At 44.5% G+C, this 20,282-nt stretch overlaps 1 protein-coding gene across 2 annotated transcripts in view; it reads right to left on the bottom strand.

Moving 5' to 3' along the window:
* Window positions 1-20,282, bottom strand: part of TFCP2L1 (transcription factor CP2 like 1) — a 61,750-nt gene that overhangs the window by 14,480 nt on the left and 26,988 nt on the right. For both annotated transcript variants that reach the window (XM_029076298.1, XM_001509223.5), the window contains 6 exons: window positions 15,152-15,228; window positions 13,652-13,757; window positions 11,612-11,718; window positions 10,870-11,022; window positions 3,191-3,301; window positions 1,024-1,115 (listed from right to left, as the gene is read on the bottom strand). In XM_029076298.1, the coding sequence (XP_028932131.1) occupies window positions 1,024-1,115; window positions 3,191-3,301; window positions 10,870-11,022; window positions 11,612-11,718; window positions 13,652-13,757; window positions 15,152-15,228 (646 nt within the window). The remainder of the gene's footprint in view (window positions 1-1,023; window positions 1,116-3,190; window positions 3,302-10,869; window positions 11,023-11,611; window positions 11,719-13,651; window positions 13,758-15,151; window positions 15,229-20,282) is intronic.

The following is a 20,282-nucleotide window of genomic DNA, read 5'->3' as shown; positions in this document are numbered from 1 at the left end:
TAAATACTAGCTCTTTTTCCAGCCTTTAAAAACAAAAAAAAAAAACCTCCCCACCACCAAATCCAAGCCACAGAGCTCCAAAAATCCACCTTCCTCCAAACCTTTTACATATAATTCCCTAGATACCAGGTCATATCAACCTAAAAGCCTTCTCCCACACTATACAGAACCATTCTCAATACTTGTGAGTATATTTAATTATGCATTCCAATTCTGTTTGTAAATACTTTTTGTGTCCATTTCCTTCATTAGGGAGTAAGCTCCTTTTGGGCAAGGAATGTGTGTCAGGCTTGTTTTACTTTCCCAGAGGTTAGTACAATATCTGCCACCCACTCAATAAATACCAACGGATTTGTACCCTTTATTCACCTCTTCCTCAGCCCTATAGCACTTAAATACATATCCATAATTTATATTAATGTCTTCCTCCCTCTCAAGACCATAAGATCATTGTGGGCAGGGAACGTGTATCATTTCTGTTACATATTCTCCCAAGCACTGGGGTAGACACAAGCTAATCAGGTTGTCCCATGCAGTGTTCACTGTCTTCATGCCCATTTTACAGATGAGGTAACTGAGGCATAGAGAAGTTAAGTGGCTATCCAAGGTTACAAAGCAGACATGTGGCAGAGCTGGGATTAGAACCCACGACCTCTGACTCCCAAGCCCGTGCTCCTCCCACTAAGCCATGCTGCTTCTACAAAAATAATAGTATTTATTATGTGCTTACTATGTGCCAAGCACTGTTCTAAGCACTGTGGTAGATACAAGGTAATCAGGTTGTCCCGCTCGAGGCTTACAGTCTTGGTCACTGAGGCCCAGAGAAGTGAAATGACTGGCCCAAAGTCACTCAGCAGACAAGTGGCAGAGGTGGGATTAGAACCCACGATGTCTGACTCCCCAGCCCGTGCTCTTTCCACTAAACCATGCTGCTCCTCCTTAGTACAGTGTGTGACACATAGTAAGTGTTTAACAAATACCATTTAAAGAAAAAAAAAAAGAAGGAAAAAGTTTGTGACTTACCCATCGCCAAGGCTGAAGCTGTTGGGAGAACTGTTGTAACTTGGGGACGGAGCGTTGTTCACTTGGTAAGGCATATCTGGCCATGGGGAGCACTGAGGGAAAAACGTTACCCATGAGAAACTGTCACCAGATTCATTCATTTAATCGCAATTATTAAGTGCTTACTGTGGGCAGAGAACTATACTGAGCACTTGGCAAAGTACAATACAACAATAAACAGCGATATTCCCTGCCCACAACGAGCTCACCGTCTATTTCAACCCCATGGAGAATGCACTTAGCTCCAAGTTTTCCACTGACTTTCCCAAAAGGTCATCAAACATGGGCAGGGATGTAATATGTAATATGTTTGTTGTTTAGTACAGTGCTCTGCACACAGTAAGCACTAAATAAATACCATTGACTGACTGAAAGTTCTCCTTTCTCATCTTTCTTCCCAAATTGAAGAAGTGTGCATTAGGGGACAAAGGAAGAGGAAGCAGTGGGGGAGGATTAATGAAAGAAGGGAGGAAAGAAGAGTCTACAACAACAATAACAATAATGATGATAATAATAATGGTCATAATAATGGTATTTGTTAAGTACTTATGTGTCCCACACTGTACTAGTACTGAGCTCTGCAAACAGTAAGCACTCAATAAATTCGACTGAATGAATGCATGAATGTACTAAGCACTGGGGTAGATACAAGATAATCAGGTCCCACATGGAGACCTGATTTAGTAGGAGAAAACTACATATATTCAACCTCCATTTTATAGATGAGGGATTTGAGGCAAAGAGAAATTAAGTGACTTGCCCAAGGTCAGACTAGAAGACTCTTGTTGTTCGGAGAGGGTTTCTGAAGTAAGGAGGTCCAAAAATAAATGGGAAATTCAAAGCCATGGCTGTGAAGGAAACTATTATAGGCCCCCAGTCCAAGAGGTAGTGGACTGACTGCCCCTAGGTTACTGCACTGGACTCCCCACCATGCTCACTCCCATCTCTGATGCAAGATGAGAGTTTTCATTCAAGACTGAAAAGAACAGAGATGGTGGCTCTCTGAAGTCTGCCCAATTCCTTGTCTCTCTAAGATCTCTGTTCCCTTTTGCTCCAGCTAGGATCAAAATACAAATTTGGCATCTGTGTTTTAAAATATTTTATACTCCTTTTAACTCCTTCCCCAACCCAGTAATCCCAGATTTCTTAATTTCCATAAACTCCTCTAAAAGCAAATAAAGAAATATCAATGCCATTTCTATGGCAGATAAAATTTCACAAAAGTGGAATATGTAGCTGAGAGTCATATTGGGTGTGGAGGGGCAAAGCAGGAACAGAATCCAAGACAGATCAAGCCTATCCCAAGAGACAATCCTTTGCCTACCCTAGTAAAAGAAATCTTCCAAAGCAGCATGACATAAAGGAAAGGATACAAACCTGCCTGGGAGCCAGAGGACCTGGGTTCTAATCTGGATCCACCACTTGCCTACTGGGTAATCTCAATCGGGTCCCTTAACTTCCCTATGCCTTGGTTTCCTCATCTGTTAAATGGGATTTCAATACCTGTTCTCCCTCCCCCTTAGACTGTAAGGCCATGTGTGGCAGAAACTGTGTCCTATCTGATTACCCTTTATCTACCCCAGCCTTCAGTATAGTATTCGACACATAGTAAGCACCACATACCACCATCACTATCTTTCTTTCCCCTCCTTAAAATGGCACATTCCTGAAAATTTCTGATGGCCCACAAAAAACTAGCAGTGTGACAAATTATTTGACTGTGTGGAGCCTGGAATCACTAATGTGTAGAAACCTCAAGAGTGTAAATTTAGTTGGGAATATGAGACTCCTCCCTTCACACCGAAGCATCTTTGTTGACCACCACACAAAATGACTGGTCAGATTGGGATTTCAAATAAGTCAACTAAATCACTAATAGGTTTGGGCTTCCTCCAATGTGGTCAGAATGGCAGTGGTAAAAAGCAGTGCCCAGGAAAAGATATGGGGCTAACCCAGGGGACAGGGAGAATTGGAGAGGGAGAAACCCACTGAGATGTTCTTAATTACCATGAGTTCCTGATCAAAAACCAACCTCTGGAGAAAATACACACGGCAACCTAGCAGCTGACTCCAAAAGACACCTTGTGGGGAGGAGGACAATGGCAAGAGTGATCCAGAGTCACCTCACCTCCGTGAGAATTGTGGTGTCATAGGATGGCTGGTATTTCTCCTTCTCCTGGACAGTCCGTTTCTCCATCTTCTCCCGGTCTGTCTTCTGTTTTCGGTCTGCTCCCTTGGGCTGCAAAAACCAAGCACCGGGATTTGCTTAGAGTCAATTGTAATTATTGAGCACTTACTTGGTGCAGAGCACTGTGCTAAAAGCTTGGGAGAGTACAATATAAACAAGAAACAGACACATTCCCATCAGTCCAATATCTCTAAATATTCACATTGAACTTCATTGCTCATGGAAATGCTACTTCTTGGGAAGGCCCAGAGGGCCATTTGACCTCCCCAGTAGACATCTGCCTATTTTCCAATAGTCAGTCAATCAATCATATTTATTGAGCATTTACTGTGTGCAGAGCACTGTACTACACACTGGGTAGCATACAACGGCAATGTAACACACATTTCCCACCTACAATAAGCACTAAGTACAGTGTTCTGCACACAGTAAATGCTCAAAAAATGAATAATTGAAGAGTTGGTAGGATCTTACAATTTAGAGTGGGTGAAGCCTTGCAAATTGCCCTGCTCTGAGCTGGTACCTTCAGCTGAGAAGTGAAGAGTCCTGATTTTATTCTCTTTATTCCCTCTAGAGGTTTGGGTTGGGAAGAGCAAGTCTTTAGTAGATTGCTTTGCACTTTTTAGATTATGAGCCCCCCAAGCAACAGAGATGGATCTCACCTGTACATTCTTTCCCAGTGTTTAATACAGTGGTCTGCACACAGGGAATACTTAATATCATTACTACTTAAAAGACACTCAGCAAAAGCCATTGATTGATTGAAAGCAATGAGGTAAAATTTATGAGGTAGTAAAATTTATGTATTTGTTTGCGAAGGCATTTTTGTGAAGTCATCCATACAAGAGCTAATTGATTTACTTAATTGACAGTAAATATGCTGGGGAACTGCTGACCAGACCAGATCAATTAGGGCTGGGTTTGATATTGAATTTCACAGACCATTCCTCATTTAGTCAACTCCCTTTCTCTCCCATATCTACTCGCTTCCTTCCCAGCTGTCTCATGAGCAGATCTCCTACCCTCTAGATAGTAAACTCCTTGGGGCAGAAATCCCTTCCACTAATTCTATTGAATCCAAGCACTTAACACATTTCTCTGCATATAATAGGGACACAATAAATGCTACAACAAACAACAACTGTAGTATTTGTTAAGCACTTACTTTGTGCCAAGCCCTGTGTTAAGCTCAGGGGTAGATACAAAATACTCAGCAGGACACAGTCCTTGTCCCACCTGAGGCTCAGAGTCTGAAGGACAGGAAGAATAGGTATTGAATCCCCATGCTGCAGGTGAGGAAATTGAAGGCCAGAGAAGTTAAGTGACTTGCCCCAGATGACTCAGAGGACCAGAGGCAGATCTGGGAAACAGCATGGCCTAGTAGACATAGCATGGGCTTGAGAGTCAGAAGGACCTGAATTCTACTCCCTGCTCCACCACTTGCCTGTGGTGTGATCTTGGGCAAATCACTTCACTAGGCCTCAGTTACCTCATATGCAAAATGAGGATTAAGTCTCTGAGCCCCATGTGGGACAGCAACTGTGTCCAACCTGATTAGCTTATATTCACCCCAGCGCTTAGAAGAGTGCTTGACCCATAGTAAGAGTTTAACAAATACCATCATCATTATCATTATTAGCCCAGGCCCCCCTAAGATGGAGAAGCAGCATGGTTCAGTGGAAAGATCACAGATTTGGGAGTCAGAGGATGTGGGCTCTAATCCCGGCTCTGCCACTTGACTGCCTGTGACTTGAGGCAAGTTGCTGAACTTCTCTGTGCCTCAGTTACCTCATCTGTAAAATGGGGATTAAGACCGTGAGCCCCTCATGGGACAACCTGATTTCCATGTATCTACCCTAGTGCTTGGAACAGTGCTTGGCACATAGAAAGTGCTTAAATAACATTATTATTACTATTATTATTGATGGCAGATTTGACCTAAATCTGTGGCCTTTAATCCCTCCTCAGAGCCTTACACTGTCTCTCAGGTGGGACTCTTTTACCAAACACAGGACTCAAAGCAAAGCCATTGAGTCGGAGAGAAACGTCACAAGCCCTAGCCAGCATATCTCCCCCTAAGATCCCAAAGCCCTCAAGAAGAGATCTGGCCCTATACTACATGAAGCCAGTGAGAGAACAAAGGGGGTCCTGAATGAATGGAGACTGAGGAGATCAGCATCGCTCTACTGTTGTGACCCTAGTCAGGCAGAGAACAACCACTACTGGGTATGAGGTACCCCAAGAAACACACATCTCCAACTCTTAGGCCTCTGGGCTTGCTTGCTGGGGGCGGGTAGAGCACGAGCCTGGGACACAGAAGGACCTATGTTCTAATCCCAGCTCTGCCACTTGTCTGCTGTGTGACCTTGGACAAGTCACTATATTTCTCTGGACCTCGGTTACCTCATCTGTAAAATGGGGACTGAGACTGTGAACTCCATGTGGGACAAGGACTGTGTCCACCCTGAGAACCTTCTATCTACCCCAGCGCTTAGAACAGTGTATGGCATATAGTAAGCGCTTAAATATCACTATTATTATTATTATTATTATTATTCCTCTCACACTTCCTTGTCCTGCCCCTACAGTTTTCTGCTGAAAACTGCTGAAAAACAGAGGGCAAATCACAACTGTGGCAGGCCGAGCCAAGACAGCATGTGTGAATGGCTCCGATGACTGATAGCCAGTTCTTCCCATCCCTGTTGAGGAAAGTCTAGTTCCCTTTCTTTCCCCCAAATCTACCCCAAATCGAAGAAACTCCCTTTTAGGGTCAGGACTGGATTATGCTAGTGGCCCAGGGCATTTTCTGGCAGCAGCCAGGGGCTATGACCCAATCACACTCATTGTGGAGGGAATGACTTATGGCTTGGCTCAATGCTTTTTGCCCCCTGTTCCACACCCATTTTCATTCATTAAGCAGCTGGAAGTCACTGGAAAGGGGCAGAGTCACCTCCCCAGGCCTGTCCTGAAACCAGTTTTGGAAGATTCAAGTTCCTACTTAATTCCAAAAGAACCAAACTCTGCCTTTTCCCGATCTACTTGGCAAGCCCGCTGAAGGCTTACTCCTGGACCAGTGGGGAGTGGTCACGCTGTCTTTACACATCCTCTCAACCTCTCTGAGGATCTTGGGGTGGTATTTATTTAATTCTTTAATATTCCTCAATCTCCCTTGATGAAATTAAAACTCAGTTCCTGTCATAAAACCCTCCATGGGAAGGTAATAATAAATAGCCAGTAAATAGCCAGTCGATAAATGCTGCAGATTGATAAATGCTGCAGATCTGGGGGGCTGTGGGAAGAGGTAACTTGGTTCCTTCTCTACCTGGCACTTCCCACCAGGTCCCTAAGCCGTTATTTCCCCTTCTCACCCACCCTTCAACATTTCCTATGGCCTTGGATCTGTACTCACTATGCACTTGATATTCACTCCGCCACCACTATATTCATGAATGTATCAACCCATCAGTGGTGTTACCTGGGTGTTTACTGTGTGCAAAGCACTGTATTAGACACTTGGGAGAGTACACTACAACGGAATTGGCAGACATGTTCCCTGCCCACAGTGAGAAGCAGCAGAGCCTAGTGGAAAGAGCATGGGCCTGTGAATCAGAGAAACTGGGTTCTAATCCCGGCTCCGCCATTTGTCTGCTGTGTGATCCTGGGCATGCCACTTAACTTGTCTGTGACACAGTTACCTCATCTGTAAAATGGGGATTAAGACTTGAGCCTTATATGAGACAGGGACTGTGCCCAACCCAATTACCTTGAATCTAACTTAGCACTTAGTACAGGGTCTGGCACATAGCAAGCTCTTAACTACTATAAAGAGAAAATAAAAAACCCAAGCTTACATATCTTTTCACTGCCATGTCCCCATCTGTAATTTATTTTACTGTTGGTCTCATTGTCAGTGGTATTTATGGAGCACTTACCGTGTGCAGAGCACTGCACTAAGCACTGGGGAGAGTACAAAACAACAATATAACACCTCATACACTATAAGCTCCTTGTGGGCAGGAATCTTGTCTACCAGCTCTGGTTGTATGGTAGTCCACTAAGTGTTAGGTTAGATTCAAGGTACATACATTGGTTACAGTCCATCTCTCACATAAGGCTCACAGTCTTAATCCCCATTTTACAGATGAGGTAACTGAGTCACCGATAAGTTAAGTCACAAGATCACACAGCAGACAAGAGGTGGAGCCAGGATTAGAAACCAGGTCCTGACTCCCAGGCCCGAGATCTTTCTACTAGGCCATGTTGCTTCTCTTTGTGGGCAGGGAGTGTGTCTGCCTTCTCGGTTGTATTGTACCCTCCCAAGGACTTAGTACAATGCTTAATAAATACCATTGATTAATTTATCACCACAGGAAAATCGAAAACCCTATCCACTTAGTTCCTTTACAAGTAGCAGTGATGGAATTTGTAAGCCACCCACTGGGTCCAAGGCAGCTTACTAAGGACTTGAAAAAGTGCCACAGGAGCCCCAGACATGTTCCTTGCCAACGAGGAACTTCCATTCTGATAGGTGGAGCTGCCCCAGTGTCCCCAACTGCCTGGAAATTAGTGGCTAGAACAAATGCGGTCCCCTTAGCCCAGGGCCCAGAAATCACAAGTAGGCCATGGACCCAAAGGAAATCAGGAGGCGGGATAAAACAAATGAGGTGTTTCCTGCTCCATCTCTTATTTGCTTTACCTAATACTCTCTGATGGTAAATTTGAAACTGACCAGCGACAGGCAGGCGCCTCAAGAATATACTCAAACTGAGCCACAGTCACCATTACATGGCTCCTGGGGGGCTTCTACTCCCGACAGCACCCTTTGCTTCCTGAGGAGTTTCCTCCCCTTTGACTTCCTGTACTTCTAAGGCCCTCCTCCACTCATTAGCCCCTGCCCCCTTCAACGTAGCTGTGTCTTTCACTCCTGCTTAAAAAGAGACATGCTTGGAAATAGCTAACAGTAACAGGTTGGAAGGTTCTGTGAGCTGAGGAACAACTCCCCACCAAGAGTCAACTCTGGGTTTTTCATATTAATGTCCATCTCCCCTTCTAGACTCTAAACACATTATGGGTAGGGTTGTTGTTGTCTTATGCTGTCGAGTCGAGCCCAACCCAAAGCAACGCCATGGACACATCTCTCCCAGAATGCCCCACCTCCATCTGCAATCGTTTTGGTAGTGGATACATACGGTTTTCTTGGTCAAAATACAGAAGTGGTTCACCACTGCCTTCTTCTGCCTAGTAAACTTGAGTCTCTGCCCTTGACTCTATCCCATGCCACTGCTGCCCAGCACGGGCGAGTTTTGACTTGTAGCAGATCACCTTCCTCTCGCTAGCCATTGCTCAAGTTAGGAATGGAATGGATATGCCTCTGCTTGACTCTCCCTCCCGAAGTCAAGACTGGTAGAGTACTGGAAACTCTCCAGTTGTGACCCTGATGGGCAGGGAACAGATCTGCTAATTGCTGTAGTGTACTCTCTCAAGTGCTATATAATTGTAATGTATTCATGTATATTAATGCCTGTCTCCCCCTCTAGACTGTAAGCTCCTTGTAGCCAGGGAATGTGTCTGTTTGGTATATAGTACTCTCCCAAGTGCTTAGCTAAGTGATTTGCACATAGCACTCAGTAAATATGACTGATGTGCTTAGAACAGTGCTCTGCACATAGTAAGCACTTAATACAACTGATTGATTACCCTGCTCAAGGACTCTGCCAATGGGGAGTTTTGAGGACCACCACCTAATGCTAGCAGGGTTGCTTCACCACACTCTGAGCACCATTCTGTCCCTTGGGTAAAACCACAAGGGCTTTAACACATAGAAATCAAGTGTTAAATGTGCTTTCTTTAGGTAGTTACTGTATTAAACTAACAAGTGCAGTGATTTTTTTCCCTGTCACTTTCTGCAAGAGATGAGAAAGCCATCCCGGTTCCCACAGAGGGCATTCAAAAAACAGCTAAATTCCATCAGAACAACCACCTCAAAAGAAAACGAAGAATCATCTCAGCACAGGGCCCTAGAGAGATGGGAAATCGCACAGGGAGCTGGGGAGAATGCAGGCTGAGGAGGATTATTATTAGCACTCTCCAGTGCTAATAATAGTGGTACTTGTAGTAGTAATAGTTGTTTTATCATGCAATCTGTGGTATTTAACAATAATAATAATAACAATCATGTTGGTATTTGTTAAGCGCTATGTGCAGAGCACTGTTCTAAGCACTGGGGTAGATACAAGGTAATCAGGTTGTCCCTTGTGAGGCTCACAGTCTTAATCCCCATTTTACAGATGAGGTAACTGAGGCACAGAGAAGTTAAATGACTTGCCCACAGTCACACAGCTGACAAGGGGCAGAGCCGGGATTCAAACTCATGACCTCTGACTCCTAAGCCCGTGTCTTTCCACTGAGCCACGCTGCACAGTTCACTGTACAGTTTTTACGAGATGTTCTTCCCCTTGACGCTGTTTAGTGCCATTGTTCTTGTCTGTCCGTCTCCCCCGATTAGACTGTAAGCCCGTCAAACGGCAGGGACTGTCTCTATCTGTTGCCGACTTGTTCATCCCAAGCGCTTAGTACAGTGCTCTGCACATAGTAAGCGCTCAATAAATACTATTGAATGAATGAATGAAGGATACCTGCACTCAAGGAGTACTCCAATAATAGTATTAGCATTAATTATTTAGAGAAGCAGCGTCACCAAGTCCGGCCTGGGACAGAGAGGACCTGGGTTCTATTCTTGTCTCTGTCACTTGTCTGCTATATGACCTTGGTCAAGTCACAACTTCTCTGGGCCTCTGTTACTTCATCTGTAAAGTGGGGATTAAGACTGTGAGCCCTAAGTGGAACAGGGACTGTGTCTAACCTGATTACGTTGCATCTGCCCCAGCGCTTAGTACAGCACCCGGCATATAGTAAGTACTTAAATACCACAGTTATTATTAGGTGTAGAAGAAGTAATAGTAACAGCAGCATTTATTGAGCACCCACTAGGTACAGTGTGCTGGACTAGCATCTTGGGAACTACAGAATATTAAGTGTCACACCCACCACCCACCTACAGGGATAACACATTAACCCTGGAGTCAAACATAAAAGCATTTCCAACTTGAGTGGTCAAATAAATAAATGGGAGCAGACCTGAAAACATGTACACCAAGGAGGGCGCAACATAAATTCTTAAGTCCAACACTTGGCAGGTGACTTTAGAAAGCAATCTGTGGGGGTGCCCTGACTTTCCTCATCTCTGGACCTACTGTGACCACCTTGGAGGCTTCTTAAATGTGGGAATCTGGTACACTTACATAATGCCAAAAAAAAAGGGCCAATAAGTAAACTTTCTCCTTGGCTACAGTGATCCATGAATACGACTGCAAGAAACATGGCTGGGGGTAGGGAAGGTGGAATTAACTACAAAGAGCTAGATGACGATGCTTAATGTAACTAGTTGAACACAGATTGACGTAGGTTTAACGTTGGCTTTTGAAAGTCACGGCAACACGTCTTTTAGTTCCATATATCCCTACCAGACGGGGACCAGAAGGGCTCTCAAGGAGGTGAAGAATTCCTTGTTCTCAATCTCAGAAAGGGAAAGACACTCAAAGAGGAGCAGAGCTCTGTACCTTGAACACTTTGATCTGGCAACTGGCAGAATGCAGGTGTTCCGTGTACTCGCCATTCTCGTTCTGTTTAAACGTATCAATTTGCACCCGAAACGGAACACCCTTCTCTCCTCCATGCTTCCTCGGAGTGAATTCTGTACTGATGCAATGTACCTTTAAAGGAAAAAGGAAAACAAAAGAGCAATCAGACAAATGATTGAGGTCTGAATATTTCTCCATCTGATTGATAATAATAATTGTGGTATTTGTTAAGCACTTACTATGTGCCAGGCACTGTACTGAGTGCTGGGGTGGATACAAGGAAATTGAGTTGGATGCAGTCCCTGCCCTATGTGGGGCTCCCAATCTTAAGTGCCTATTTTACAGATGAGGTAACTGAGGCACAGCAAAGCGAAGTGACTTGCCCAAGGTCACACAGAGAATCTGGAATTAGAAGACAGGTCCTTCTGACTCCCAGGCCCATAGTCACTGCTTCTCATTATAAAAAGAAGGAGAAAGTAATTGGTGCGGGCTGATGAAAAGTTAAGAATTTTAACTGCAAAAATCTTGGACACTCAGTGGGTCTGGAGTCTAACCCTAACTCCCCCCAATTACACTGGGATCTTGGGAAAGTCACGTCAGCTCTCTGTGTCTTGCCTTCCTAGCCAAAAGGACAGCACACTGCACAGAAACGTGGTAAAAGTAATGGCCGTGCCACCCCATGCTGCCAACCCAGAGTGGCTAAAAGCCGCCTCCTGATTACCTGAATGAATGCTGATGCTCTCTTCGAAGGATCCCATAGGAACTCAACTGCATTTAACTGTGTTGGGCTGGCTCTGGGATCCAAGATGCCAACAGATAACGGGATGTCTGGAGAAAGAAAACTGTCTTTGAAATGGCTTTAAAAGAAACAGGGGAAGCAAGGGAAAGACAACCAGGTCCATTTCACATAGATCTGAACTCATCAAGAGCACTGTCACGCCCAGTCCCCAACATAACTGTGCTCTGCCCCCACAGAGACATCAAATGAATAGCTTCCATCCAACAGTGGTATTTACTGAGCACCTACTTTATGCAGAGCACAGTGCTAAGCACTTGGGAAAGTGAGTTGGTGGACTCAATCCCTGCCCACAAGAAGGTTACAGTCTACAGAGGGAGACGGACATTAAAATAAATTAAGGGAGGGGAAATAGAGTAAAAGAATAATTACATAGGTATTACGGGGCTGAGGTGAGTGTCAAAGTGCATAAGAGGTACACAGCCAAGTCAATGCACACGGGGGGATTTTAGGAGGCTTTGGAAGGTGGGGACAGTTGTTGTCCGTCAGATATGAAGTGGGAGGGAGGGAATTCCAGGGCTGAGAGAGAATGTGAGCAAGACATCTGTGGCAGGGTATATGAGATTGATGGACAGTCAGTAGGTTGATGTTAGAAGAGTGGATTGTACAGTTTGAATTATACAGTAGGAAGTCAGCAAGGTGAGGTAGGAGGGCGAGATCTGAATGTGTGCCCCAAAGATGATGGTGAAGGGTTTCTGCTCAATGTGGAAGCATATGGGCAACCACTGGACATTTTTGAAGAGTGGAGAGATGCCAAATGACTTTTCAGAAGAATGAACTAGGTAGTAGTGTCAAGTATGACCTGAAGAGGAGAAGACAGGATGCAGTGGGGAAGGTCAGTGAGGAGAACAATGCAGGAGTCAAGGCAGAAAATGATGAGGGCTTGGATTGGGGTGGTAGTAGCAGTATGGATGGAGAGAAAAGGGTGGATTCAAGAGATGCTGAGAAAAGTAGAACCAACAGGATTTTGTGACCATTCAAATATGTGGATTAAAGAGATGAGTCAGGGATAATGCTGAGGTTACAGGCCTATGAGGCAGAGGGGATGGTAGTGCTGTCCACGATGATAGGAAAGACGGGAAAGGACAGGTCCTGGGTGGGATGGTGAGGAGTTCCATTTTGGGTATGCTAAGACATCCAATCTCTGGACCAGTCCTATCATCCTACAATGCTTGGCACATAGTAAGCGCTTAACAAAACACCATTATTAATGCCTCTAGAATGCCCAAACAACTCTCCTCTCCCTAGATGCAAGAGTCCGTGCCATCAACAATGTCTTTTCTACTAAACCCAGGGCCCCTTGGTCCTTTATAATTTTTTGTTTTAGTTCATACCCACTGTATCTATGGTTGTCTTCTTGTGTCCATTCTATGAATAAAATCTGTGGCTACCTGTCATATTGTTAGCTCCTCAGGAATGGAGCATCTTAGATATCCCCAGGGGCCTAATACATTACTCTGCACAAATAATGCTAATTATGTTAACAATGAGGGTCACAGGGATCAAATGCACTGGATAATATTCAACTCGGAACGCCCTAGCAACCACTTTTGAAAAAATGAATGGCATTTATGGAGCACTTACTCTGTGCAGAGCATTATCCTAAGAGCTTTTTTTTCCTCCGATGGTATTTAAGTATTTACTATATGCCGGGCACTGTACTAAGCGCTGGGGCAATCAGGTGAGACACAGTCTACGTCCCACTCGAGGCTTACAGTCTTAATCCCCATTTTATAGGTGAGGGAATGGAGGCACAGAGACGTGAAGTGACTTGCCCAAAGTCACCCAGCAGACAAGCGGCAGAGCCGGGGTTAGAACCCAGGTCCTTCTGACTCCCAGGTCCATGCTCTATCCGCTAGGCCACGCTGCTTGGGAGAGTACAATACTATAGCATTGGCAGACATGTTCTCTGCCCAGAAGGACCTTACAGTCTAGAGGAGGAGATTCGCAGGAGGACAGACTCACCGATATCCAGAATCCGGTCCCCAGGACGGCTCCATCTCCAGCCTTCTAGCTGTTGATGTTCGGTATACTGCAGGCGCCGGTCATGAAAGACCACACGAATGATGCTCTAAGGGCAGAAGGCACCAAAAAGAAACCCTGAGCCAGGACTTGCACTTCACTAGTTTCCCTCTTAGCAGGGGCTCAACTCTGACACTGCAAATCTGGTTTCTACTAACTCAAGAGGAGTTGAAAGGCCAGCAAGAGTAGTGCCACAAGAGTTACCAGGGCACATCATTCATTCATTCATTCAATCCTATTTGAGTGTTTACTGTGTGCAGAGCACTATGCTAAGCACTTGGGAGAGTACAATACAACCATAAACAGGCACACTCCTTGCCCACATTGAGCTTACAGTCTAGAAGGGGAGAGACAGACATCACTACAGCTTAATAAGTTACAGCTATGTACATAAGTGCTGTGGGGCTGAAAAGTGGGGGGGGGTGGGGAGAGAGAGGGTCAGGGCGATGCAGAAGGGAGTGGGATAAGAGGGAAGGGTGGTGATAGGGGTGCAGGAAGCCATTAAAAGAGATTAGTATAGGGGAGTTGGGGGGGGGGGTTGTCTGGTAATGTAGTTGGCATTTTCTCCCTCCACCAGAATGTGAAGAGTCAAAAGAATCCCCTTCAGCTCCCACAGTAGCCAGAGGATTGGAATCTGCATTTCTTTCCTGACTCTCCTTCAAAACTAATACAGGATGGTGGTGCTGCACACACCTCCATCTCCGAGATGGGAAGACTTAAAAACCGGAGTGTTTTCGGGTACAAGATGGAAAGTCAATCTTCTTAATCTCACAAGTCTCCCCAGATACAGTGAACTGAAGAAGAGGTCAGTGAGGTGTTCAAAGATTTTGGTAGATTTGACTGTCTGAAAATGACAGTGAATTGGAATACATTGGTTTGTGATATACTTATTTACTCCAAACGTGCTACTGAAAATGTACAGCAGGGATGGACAATTTATGATTCCAAGTTTGACTGAAAGAATAATAATATCACTGGTATTTGTTAAGCGCTTACTGCTTACTATGTGCCAGGTACTGTACCAAGCTCTGGGGGTAAATACAAGCAAATCGAGTTGGACACAGTCCCTGTCCCGCATAGGGATCACAATCTTAATCCCCATTTTACAGATAATAATAATAATAATTATGGCATTTGTTAAGTGCTTACTATGTGCTGAGCACTGTTCTAAGCACTGGGGTAGATACGGGGTAATCAGATTGTCCCACATGGGGCTCACATTTTTTAATCCCCATTTTTACAGAAGAGGTAACTGAGGCACAGAGAAGTTAAGTGACTTGCCCAAGGTCACACAGCAGACAAGTGGAAGAGCCGGGACTAGAACCCACAACCTCTGACTCCCAAGCCTGTGTTCTTTCCACTAAGTCACTCTGCTTCTCTAATGAGGTAACAATACTAAGAAATAAGGTGACAGATCCTCTCTCACACACGCACTCAACTTACCTTGACATATTTCGTGTTTAAATCTTGAAAATCTCCCAATTTCCTATTCTCTAGGAGCCGGATTTCATATGACTGACCTGAAGGAGGTTAATGGGATATATTCAGTTTCAGGACTCTTCCAAATGTTTGAGTTATTTTAGTAATATTAATGGTAAGTATTGAGCGCCTACTAAAAGAGACTCTGATCTGAGGACCTGGGAGAGTACAACAGAAGCATGATAAGTTCCCTGCCCACAAGAAACATTTGCAGCTTCCCATTAACCTAAGCATGACCACAGTCTATTAGCCACATAACTAGGCAGAACCAAACTTTAAACAGTCTTGCTTTTCTGATCAACCTCCTTATAATAATTTACTATTTATTAAGCACTTCCATATGTCAAGCACTGAGCTGAATGGTGGGACTGATTTGAAATAACCATATCAAACAATTCCTGTGCCACACAGGACTCAGTTTAATAATAATAATGTTGGTATTTAAGCACTTAATAATAATAATAATAATAATGTTGGTATTTGTTAAGTGCTTACTATGTGCCGAGCACTGTTCTAAGTGCTGGGCTAGACACAAGGGAATCAGGTTGTCCCACATGGGGCTCACAGTCTTAATCCCCATTTTACAGATGAGGTAACTGAGGCACCGAGAAGTTAAGTGACTTGCCCAAAGTCACACAGCTGACAAACGGCCGAGCCGGGATTTGAACCCATGACCTCTGACTCCAAAGCCCGTGCTCTTTCCACTGAGCCACGCTGCTTCTATGTGCCAAGCACTGTTCTAAGCACTGGGGTAGATACAAGGTAATCAGGTTGTCCTATGTAGGGCTCACTGTCTTCATCCCCATTTTACCGATAAGGGAACTGAGCCACAGAGAAGATAAGTGCCTTGCCCAAAATCACATAGCTGACAAGTGACGAAGCCGGGATTAGAACCCACAACCTCTGACTCCCAAGCCCGTGCTCCTTCCACTAAGCCATGCTGCTTCTCAAGAGGGAGAGAGACAGGAATTTTACTCCCATTTTACAGATGAGGAAACTGAGGCACAGGAAAGTTAAGGAACTTGTCCAAAGTCAAACAGCAGGAACATGGTAGAAGCAGCATGACCTAGTGGCTAGAGCATGGGCCTGTGAGTCAAAAAGATCTAGGTTCTAATCCTGGCTCCTCCACTTGTCTGCTGTGTGACCTTGGGCAAGTCACTTCACTACTCTGTGCCTCAGTTATCTCATCTGTAAAATGGGGATTCAGTGAGTTCCATGAGTCCCAGTGTCTTCCATGTGGGGCAGGAACGGATTGTCTTCCATCTCCCCCAGTGTTTAGTATAGTGCCTAGCACATAGTAAAGGCTTAACAAATGTTATTTAAAAAAAAAAAAGTGACAGAGCTGGGACTGAAACCCAACTAGGACATAATACTTAGCATCATCAACTGACCTACTAAGTCCATGACACTGTGAGGAGTCAGATTCAAAGGAAGCACATTTTTTTTTAAATGGCATCTGTCAAGTGTTTACTGTTTGTCAGGCCTGAAATAATCCCTGGGGTAATAATAATAATAATGTTGGTATTTGTTAAGCGCTTACTATGTGCAGAGCACCGTTCTAAGCACTGGGGTAGATACAGGGTAGATAGAGGTTGTCCCAAGTGAGGCTCTGTCTTCATCCCCATTTGACAGATGAGGTAACTGAGGCACAGAGAAGTTAAGTGACTTGCCCACACAGTCACACAGCTGACAAGTGGCAGAGCTGGAATTCAAACTCATGACCTCTGACTCCCAAGCCCGTACTCTTTCCACTGAGCCACGCTGCTTCTCATGAATGCTAGCTAATCTGGTAGGGCGCAGTCCCTGTCACACATGGGGCTCACAGTCTTCATCCCTATTTTACAGATGAGGTGAATGACAGCAAGAGAAGTGAATTGCTCAGGGTCACATAGCAGATAGGTGGTGGAGCTGGGATTAGAAAGCAGGTTCTCTGACTCCCAGGCCTGTACTCCTTCCACTAAGCCATGCTGTTCCTCAATGAGGTACACATGAATGGAGCCCTCAGACCCTGGCATTTTCAATGCCTTGCCAACAAGGAGCTTCTTTCCATAGTGTCTGGATTTGACTACACTGTCTCATGACCCCCCCACCCCACCCAGAGCTCAGGATAGTACAGTGCTCTGCACATAATAAGCACTTAATAAATATGATTTAACGAATGACACACAGTAAGCACTTAAATGCCACAATTATCTTATTATTAGCTGTGTGCAAATGCTTGGGTTAGCCCATGATGGGTCTTGCTTTCACCAATGGTCAGATTGTCAAGCCCACAATGCTTGAATCCAGCAACCAACACCCCCCAAAAAAACAATAAAAATATAGGAGTACACACACCCAAACTAGTTTTTCTGGTTTCCTTTCTCCTGCCTGCCCCCCATCCTAAGAAAAAACTCCAATAAGTGCACACCCCAGTCAGCGACCACTGAGGGTTTGCTAGTTCAGATTTTACTAGCTCCAGAGTCCCAGGAGCACGTATGATGGGAAACTACTCTGCAAACATAGCCCACACCGCCACAGAGGAAAATATGGGCCCTTTCCAGTTCTGAAGCCAGAAATATCAGGGTTGCCAATTTACGAGCCCAGAGAGAGAAGGAGGGGACGCAGCCGAAAGGGGTCAGAATTAAACACTAGCCGGTTGTCAGAGGTGAAGTCAGATAACCATCTCTGAAACCCAAGAAACTGGTTAGGGCTCTGACAGGCCGGTGGTTAAACTCTAACTGAGCCCGCGGAGTCAAGGAGAATCTTGGGGAGAAGCAAGCAGGATTCGGCTCCTCGCCAAGAGCAGTGATGTGTTTGAGCTGGGATTTTAGATAAAAGGTGAAGCCTCGGTCCAGCCACGATGACTTCACTCCAGAAAACCTGTGAGAAGGAACAGTTTGCAGTGCTAGTGGTTCGGTGGAGCAATTCACACTCGCATCCCTCTCAGTCGTGTTCCCACTGAGAACTGTTAACTAAGGCGGGCTAATAATAACAACAATAATAGTGGTGTTTATTAAGTGCTCGTTATCTGCCTAAACACTGGGGTCGATAGAAGATAATCAGGTCTGACAGTCCCTATCCCACATGGGGGTCAGAGTCTATGGGGAAAGGAGAACCGGTATTGAATTCCCATTTTACAGATAAAGAAACCAAGTCCCAGAAAATTTAAATAATTTGCCTAGGCCATGAGCATCATTCCACTCCATTGTGAAATCTTCTTCCGAAGATCTTTTAAAACCCAAGAGATGTTTGGAGGAGACAAGTGGATGAAGGTGATGTCTGCAATTTATACTTCACTCTGCTGCCCAGATCATTTTTCTACAAAAATATTCAGTTCATGTTTCCCCACTCTTCAAGAACCTCCAGTGGTTGCCCATCCATTCCGCAACAAACAGAAACTCCCTACAGCGGCTTTAAAGCACTCTATCACCTTGCCCCCTCCTACCTCACTACTCTCCTATTACTACAACCCAGCCCATCTACTTTGCTCCTCTAATGCCAACCTGCTCACAGAACTTCGATCTCATCTATCTCGCCACTGATCTCTCGCTTATGTTCTGCCTCTGGCCTGAAACACCCCTCTCCTCACATCCAACAATTACTCTCCCCAAATTCAATGTCTTATTGAAGGCACACCTCCTCCAAGAGGTCTTCCCTGACTAATATCTCATTTCCTCTTTTTCCACTCCCTTCTGCGTCACCCTGCCTTTTTTACTTATCCCCCGCACCCTGCACTTATGTATAAATCTGTAATTTATTTACTTATTTACATTAATATTTGTCACCCCCTCCAGATGGTAAGCTCACTATGGGCAGGGAATGTGTCTCATATTATGTTGTACACTCCCAAGCACTTAGGACAGTGCTCTGCACACAGCACTCAATAACTATGACTAATTTGGTAGCTGAACTAAGAACACACAATCCTTTTCTAGCAGTGTTTTCTCCATTTAAAGGATGTGTGAACTACCCCTGTAGGAAAATATTTCTGAGACCCTCCCCTCTGTTAACTACTAAAAGCCTCAAAAAGCTTATAACAAAACATAAAAATGATTTTCCAAAAGTCTTATAAAGAGAAACTGGTTTTATCAGTTTCTTCCCACTTCTTTCTGAAAGGCAGCAAAATTCCAACATGCCCTAAATGAATTTTGCCTGACTGTCTAATATCTCAAAGTTCTTCTGATTTGTTCGCTGATGCCTGTACCGTTTCTCAAATTCAATCTATCACTACAGATGTAAGGGGTAGAAGGAACATTGAGGGATGCCCAGTCTGAATTTAATTAAGCACTTTTTAATGTTATTTGTTAAGTGCTTACTATGTGCCAGGCACTGTTCTAAGAGGTGGGGTAGATACAAGCTAATCAGGGTGGACACAGTCCATGTCCCACTTGGGGCTCACAGTCTTAATCCTCATTTTACAGATGAGGTAACTGGCACAGAGAAGTTAAGTGACTTGCCCAACATCATAGAGCAGGCGAGTGAAGGAGCTGGGATTAAAGCCAGGTCCTCTGACTCCCAGGTCCATGCTCTATCCACTAGGTAACCATCTTCCCATCTGCATTTCTATTAACCAAGTATTAACGTGATTAAACCAAATTCTGGATGCTTTGCCATCTCAAAATCCACCTCAAGGGTTTTGACTCATCAGCTGTCCCAGGAGACAGGAACTTCCACAGAGCAGACAATGGAATGAACAGAGTTGGCATGGCCACAAATAGTAAGAGTATTTCACACATCTGAATGACCTTAATCCTTTTTTTTTTTAAATGGTGCTTGGCCATCCCAGTAAGCAAGTTAACAGTCAAACTGTGGAGTGAAACATGGGATTATGCTCTGATCCTGGAAGAGACTCAGACAATTTGAACACATTTATGTCACGACGGCCAGTATGGGTTTCAGATGGGAATTTATCTGAAGCTCAATCTGTCATTTTACTAATTGTCTCAATTCAGTGTGGCTAAAGGGACAGGACTAAGAACAGTGCCAGTGCTTAAAACAATGCTTGGCACATAGTAAGCATTTAACAAATACCATCATCATTTTCTAGGTTCTCATTTAGTTCTCATAAATAAGTTCTCATTTAAAGTAAAATCTCTTTCCATTTTTTCCCTGA

The sequence above is a fragment of the Ornithorhynchus anatinus genome, chromosome 1, assembly GCF_004115215.2.
Source record: "Ornithorhynchus anatinus isolate Pmale09 chromosome 1, mOrnAna1.pri.v4, whole genome shotgun sequence".
Classification (NCBI taxonomy): Eukaryota; Metazoa; Chordata; class Mammalia; order Monotremata; family Ornithorhynchidae; genus Ornithorhynchus; species Ornithorhynchus anatinus.
This window is presented reverse-complemented; position numbering and strand designations above follow the sequence as displayed.